The sequence below is a fragment of the Pundamilia nyererei genome, unplaced genomic scaffold (assembly GCF_000239375.1).
Source record: "Pundamilia nyererei isolate P.nyererei 1_Seehausen unplaced genomic scaffold, PunNye1.0 scaffold00005, whole genome shotgun sequence".
Classification (NCBI taxonomy): Eukaryota; Metazoa; Chordata; class Actinopteri; order Cichliformes; family Cichlidae; genus Pundamilia; species Pundamilia nyererei.
The window spans coordinates 41,803-48,206 of record NW_005187406.1 but is presented as its reverse complement, the minus strand read 5'-3'; the positions used below and the strand labels follow the sequence as shown (position 1 = coordinate 48,206).

The 6,404-nt window shown below is 42.7% G+C and overlaps 2 protein-coding genes across 3 annotated transcripts in view; one reads left to right on the top strand and one right to left on the bottom strand.

The window, feature by feature from the left end:
• The first annotated feature begins 1,241 nt into the window (after positions 1-1,241).
• On the top strand, positions 1,242-2,681 carry h1-0 (H1.0 linker histone). The gene has a single exon (XM_005721566.2). The coding sequence runs from the start codon at positions 1,514-1,516 to the stop codon at positions 2,105-2,107; it is 594 nt and encodes a 197-aa protein (XP_005721623.1). The 5' UTR covers positions 1,242-1,513; the 3' UTR covers positions 2,108-2,681.
• Positions 2,682-3,924: 1,243 nt separating this feature from the next.
• Positions 3,925-6,404, bottom strand: part of rhot2 (ras homolog family member T2) — a 10,256-nt gene continuing 7,776 nt past the window's right edge. For both annotated transcript variants that reach the window (XM_005721563.1, XM_013913077.1), the window contains exons 18-19: positions 5,924-6,126; positions 3,925-5,264 (exon numbers count right to left, since the gene is read on the bottom strand). In XM_005721563.1, the coding sequence (XP_005721620.1) occupies positions 5,147-5,264; positions 5,924-6,126 (321 nt within the window). In that variant the 3' untranslated portion in view covers positions 3,925-5,146. The remainder of the gene's footprint in view (positions 5,265-5,923; positions 6,127-6,404) is intronic.

The following is a 6,404-nucleotide window of genomic DNA, read 5'->3' as shown; positions in this document are numbered from 1 at the left end:
TAGCCTACAGTGGAGGACCTCCTCTGTGAAAAGCTGCCTAGTTGTCGGCGTGGTTTTTGTGTGTGTATGTGTGCAAGATTTAGTGTGATGCGCAGGAGGACAGAAACTGGTATCCATCCAAAAATTAGTCCCCAATAACTTGGATAAGCACGTCACAAAAGTCGGGTGAGAGCACTACTCCTGTGGCTGTGAGTTTCATATAGGAATCAAAATGGCGTTGCAGGGAGGGACAGTAAACCTGATATTAAAATGAGAAATAATGTAGCAGAATTGTTGCAAAGTTCATTATCTGGGATCTATTTTTTGCTGCTTTGCATCGGCACCCCAGACCCTCACTATCATGAGCAAAACCACACGTCCAACCTGTTATTGACTGTGGTCTGATGCGCCAGTTCCTGAACAAAAGAAAGCCATCACTGCGCCCTATACTGAAGGACTTTGGTTTCGGCTGCGGTCCCCCGTGTGCAGCTGGACTCACACCTGGTCATACAGCGACCACTCATCCGTGACCCCTGTCAGAAACGGTGTGATCAATTTTAAGACCCGCTATCAGAATCCCTAATCTTTGAAGGTGTTGGCAACTTTCCTGACAATGAAGCTCGAGTGGAGACTGCCATAGTGACAGTTATAACCAATTCTGCCTCAAAATGAGCAAACACGGGGAACCCACGAAGCGTGTCACGATCCGAATAAACCCACATTACCGTCCCGAGTGTCACCTGCAACTTGGATACCGTGACATTTAATTTATACGTGGTTTAACAGTAAATAATCTCGACCACGTCACTCAAAGTCAATGGCCGGACTGTGTTAGTTGTGAAAATGTATCCATGTATTAAAAGGAAAAACGGACTCCGGCATTGCACGAACAGCGTGCATCAGCACGAGCATAGATGCAGTTTCGATGTGCGTTGGGTGATTTTGTCCCAGGTTCCGCGTGTTTGGGTCAATTTAATGCGAATTGTGCAAAATTGTTCACGGCACGCGTTACTTCCAGCGGGTTTTCCTGGAATAAAAGTTGTTGGCCGGCGCGGATGGAGGACAACGAGTGTGCCGGCGTGAAGCCCAATGTCTCTGCTATCAGCCCGTGATGTTCCGCTCGGTAGTATTCATCGGGAGTTTTTATATTTGTCAGGAGTTGGAGGATGAAGAAACACAAACGGGACGGCGCCAGTTCCATGGAGTCCGCTAGATCAGCTGCTGGCAGTTGGTGTTCTCAATCACGTCCGCAGATAGGCTTCATAGGCTCACTAACGCGCCTGTGGAATAAGACACTTAAACTGATCCCGGGTATTAAAGCGTGACTTTGTGTGGATGAGATTTTTTATTATTTACAAGCAGAAATAAAGTAGCGCATTGTCCGATAACCTGGACTTAGAGGAAAAGCTTCATTTCTGACTGCGCGTTTATTTCGCTCTTCTCGACGTTCCTGTGCACAGAGCAGGGTGACACTTACACCTTCCAGGACTTGCTGGTTAACTTACTCAAAACAAAGAAGAACAAAAAAGTCATCATGACGGAGACATCCACGGCTCCAGCCAAAGCCAAGAAGGCATCCAAGCCCAAGAAGCTCGCTTCTCATCCCAAGTACTCGGACATGATTAAAGCGGCTATTGTTCACGACGCGAGCCGGAGCGGAGCGTCCCGTCAGTCCATCCAGAAGTACGTGAGGAAAAACTACAAGGTGGGCGACAACGCCGATGTCCAGATTAAAATGGCCTTGAAGAGACTGGTGGCGGCTGGGACGCTGCGACACACCAAGGGAATCGGCGCCTCCGGATCCTTCAGGCTCACCAAACCGGAGGACTCCAAAAAGTCCACCAAGGCGGTAGCGGTGACGGCCGCCAAGCCAAAGAAAGCGGCTAAGCCCGCCAAACCCAAGAAGGTGGCCAAGCCCAAGAAGGTGGCCAAGACACCGGAGAAACCCAAGAAAGCAGCTGCGAAGAAAGTGAAGAAGGTCGCGAAGAAGGCGACGCCAGTAAAAGCCAAAAAGGCACCGGCGAAGAAACCCAAGGCAGCCAAGCCCAAAGCAAAACCAGCAAAGAAAGCAGCCAAGCCCAAGGCAAAGACACCCAAAAAGGCAGCCAAGACATCAAAAAAGAAGTGAATGGACAATAGCGGAGGCAAAATCACTGTAAATACTTAAGGAAATGTTTTCGTATATGTATTATTTTTGTAAGGTGTCATGCAAACTTATACTGTTTTTACCAGTAGTTTTCTCTCCATTTGCACTATAGCCCAAAAAAGCTGTAGAAATAATTGTGAGCATTGTTTTTTTGTTTTTTTAATTATTGCGTTAATAATAATATTAATAATACTGTTAATTCCCGTCTGATCCTCGGTTACTTATAGGCTAGAGTGAGATCTTGCTGATAAGGAAAACTTGTATATACAGTGGAAGTCATGAATAGTTTTTGTTAGTGCACGAGGTCATGCTGAAAATACAAATGTTTCAATGTTGAGCATTGTTGAGCCTTCACAATGTACAGACCATAGGAGGCGAGCGTCAGCAAGAATTTCCTAAAGCCTCTATAGTGGTCATTCAGACTCCATCCTGTATATTTTTTTTTCCATGTTCAGACGACTCATGATGTACAAGCACCACTCTGTATTCAGTCACTTTTAAAGACTGCTTACACTGCGACCCAATAAACCTTTGTCATCTTCTAAAAAACAAAAAAGTGTTTTCAACTTATTGCGCGCATGTGCGTAATTCGCTTCGTGAAGCGGATGGATAAAATACTGTGCACAGCAAAACTCTAAAGGCTTATATGTCATTTATTTGGCTGCAAGGACAAAGAACACAGTGTTCTCAATTTTGGATGTGTGGATATTTGGGATGACATATAAACCCTCTTTTCCATAGTATTAGTTATGCGCTGGGATTTAACAAAGCCCACCTACGGAAGCCTTAATGACATATTTTAATCGCATAAGAGCTGCTTAAATATAGTGAAACTTGAGATGACTTCAAGTTATAACGTGGCAATTTACACTGTGAAGCAATAGTGTTACTTATCAAGTGCAACCTGCTCTCCGTGGGTGCAGACAATAGGTTTGATTTATAATCCGAGTGACATAAAGCACGAAGCCTGCACACAACAGAGCGGGAAATGTGCACAGGAATAAAGCACTTTAATACAATGAAAATGCAGTTGTATACAATGGCAGGGGCATTAAATAACTGGGGGTTAACGCTTTTTAGTGAAACCCACAATTCAAACGCTCCTACATAGAGGACATACAGGTTAACCTGTAACAATCATTCGCACATCAAACTCAAAATCTATCATGTAGAGGGGCTGCAGATGCCCGAGGAGGTGCCTTTGCAGACACACCCATCGTTTGCCGTCCTCCTCCTTACCTGAGGAGCAACTCTGCCATCTTGTGGCGTCCTGAAGGAACAAACGGACTCCTCTTCACTGCAGTCGGCACAAAGGCGGCAGCAGACTGGAGTCCCAACTGATGATGAGAGTCAGGAATCAGGATTACATGTAAATAACTCCCCTCTTGTTATCTTTATATAGGGATGTAAGATTGCTGCACTAACCTTGTTTAAAAGCTCCCTGCTGAGCAATCAATGTGCAGCGGGCAGACCAACCAAAGCATGCCACTGTTGAAACCGCATCAATGAGTAGTAATCTAATTTTCAGTATTTTAACTCTTTACGGATATAAATAAATAAATAAATAAATAAATAAATAAGGTTTTGTGATTAAGTTTACAGAGAATCCATTCCTCCTGTGACTCATATACACTCGGATGCCAGATATTAAAAACATCTGCTCTCGCTTGAGCGCTAAAAACAAAAAACTTCAGTAACGACAGAAACTTGGTCCAAAGATAAAAGTGCCAACTATTAAACATCAATAATAATTACAGTTTCACAACATCTCTTTCAACAGTCATGACGTCTCCACCCAGTCTGGTCTGGTCTTTTATTAAGCAACTAAAATCAGTAAGAAAACTGTTTTAAAAGTCAAAGAAACGTCCGGGGAAAACAGTGGGTTCAGAGCTAAATCAGTCAACAAAACAGGTATAATAATCAAAGAGTCATAGTGGGAAAACAATACAATGGTGGACTCTGTGACACAGGAAAATCATTGGAAGGGTGTTAGGGGGGAGAAAAAAAAAAAAAAGCACAAATCAAACAGTTAAAATCGATTAAAATTAATTTAACTTCAAAGTGAAATTGACAAACGTAGCAGAAGCAAAGATAAATGACCACATTTTTCATTAAAAATGTAAAATTTTGTAGGTGTGCCTGGTCTCCTTTTAGAGCAGAAAATATTTCCTACATTCCGGCAAATGCAAATGCAAAACCACCATCTTCCACATGAAAGGAAAGTTTCTTTCTGCACAAAGAGAAATCTCTCCCTGCCACAGCATTCCCATTAACACTTCGCTACTAAAAAAGAAAAGAAAAACAATACTTCATCAGTCCAAACAGCATGCCTAAGAGGAAAGTAGCATGCTACAACTACTCACTGCCACTGGATTAATTTGGCAAATCGTATACGATTAATTTGTATCTCCGGTATCTCGGTCAGAAGAAACAGCGATTCTCATGTGTGGGTTTCAGCAGCAGCCAATCAGCAAGTAGTCTTTGCCAAAATGCTTCACATGCTGCCCTTTGGTTCGTGTTTCAATTTGGCATATTTTGCTTTATGCACGTATATAAAAATCTCTCATCATTAGCACTATATTGACACTGAGGGGGAAAGCAGTGGGCTTGACACTGCTTTCTTCCTGCATTTCCTCCCCTCTGATAAAGCACCTTTTTGGATATTAACAGTAGCAGTTCTTGGAGTGTCAAGCACAGAAAGGCTACCCACTACTTAGCCTGGACGAACAATGTAAGGCGGAAAGAGCTGGGCCCGGCAGCATGGGGAATAATACGATCATCAGCTTGCTGCTGGTGTGATGTGATCAACTGACTTCAAAGTGGAGAAGAGAATCAGATGATGGAAATGGCAGAGATATGGAAAGTGTCCTGGAAGCCTTCAGGGTATTAAAAAAAAAAAAAGTAAGATGACATGGACTTTGTCTAGTTCAAGCTGTGGCGGTTCTGCATCTGGTCACAGAGGTTTGGTCTTGATGGATGGAGCATCAGGCTGGGGGGGGGAAAGCCTTTCCAGCTTGTCAGTCATTTCAGTCTGGCAACAGCTCTGTAGATAGCAAAACCCAGAACTGCAACCACAGCCGAGCCTAAAGCCACTCTCAGCCAGAATGTTGTGTTGCTCATGTCTGAACCATTCAGGTGCCTGGAGATTGAAAGGGAAAAAGAGCAATCACAGAGGGTCAGCAATAAAAAATAAAAAAAACCACGAACAAGCATTAATATTACAAACATCTAGCTTACTTTACACCTTCACCTAGCACCTTTTATTCATTCAGCTTTATAGTTTCTACAGTTTTAATGAAACTTTCTCCTGAATACACCCCTAGAAACTCTGTATATCAAAATGATTTTTAATGATAATAAAATGTGGTAGATATAACTCTACACTTCATTTAGTATGTGCAGAGCCATAAATATGCAATTAACCCCTGCCTCGGCTTTCTGCTGCCTGCCTGCCATCATCTCCCTCTGCACGTGCAAACCAAAGTGACTGTCAGAATCTGTGTGTATGATGTTTATGAAACTGTCATTGGTACTATACAGTTACAGGTAACAGTGTTATCTAATGTCTGACAGCACTTAGGATATTTTTAATCTGTGCGCAGTTTACCTAAAACAATATACAGTTCCTATAGGTGGATATATATAATATATAGAGACATTTACCTCACATATACTTCTCTATTAATAAATCTAACATGGGCTCAACCTGGGATGTTCTCCCTGTACCAAAGAACCTAAATGGTGACTGAAAACAGGAGGTGGTGACTGAGTGCAGTAGGCTGTCTAACTGAAACATACGGGTACATGGCTGCCCAGGCAAGTCTTGTGTAGATGTTCTTGCTGGTGGAGTCAAGGGACAGCGTGGAGAAGGGCATCGGTGGAGGCAGTCTGTGCTTATAACAGAACTCTGCTGGGGTCATCCCGTGGAACTGCTTCACTTCAGGAAGGTCCACCTTGGAGGCGACCAGCACGCATGGGATGTTGCTTTCCATGTAATGTTGCTAAATTAAAAAAAATTAAAAAGTTCAAACAGTGAAAAGCTGAGTTGAGAGAGAAGCAAATTTATATAAAAGGGTGTCCTAATGTAATTCAGATAACACATAACTATGGGGTTGTCAACTAATTACAGCCAGTGGGTCCGAATACAAGCAAATTAAATCACAGTTTATGTTTATGTGTTGCTTAGTAACTGCAGAGTAATTGTAACTGAATCTTTCTTTAGTCAAACAAATATTAAAAAACTAATAATGATGCTGGAAGGATGTCTGTCTCAAGTCTA

Coding starts and splice junctions, on each gene's coding strand:
- h1-0 (XM_005721566.2), top strand. CDS start 1,514: ATGACGGAGACATCCACGGCTCCAGCCAAAGCCAAGAAGGCATCCAAG.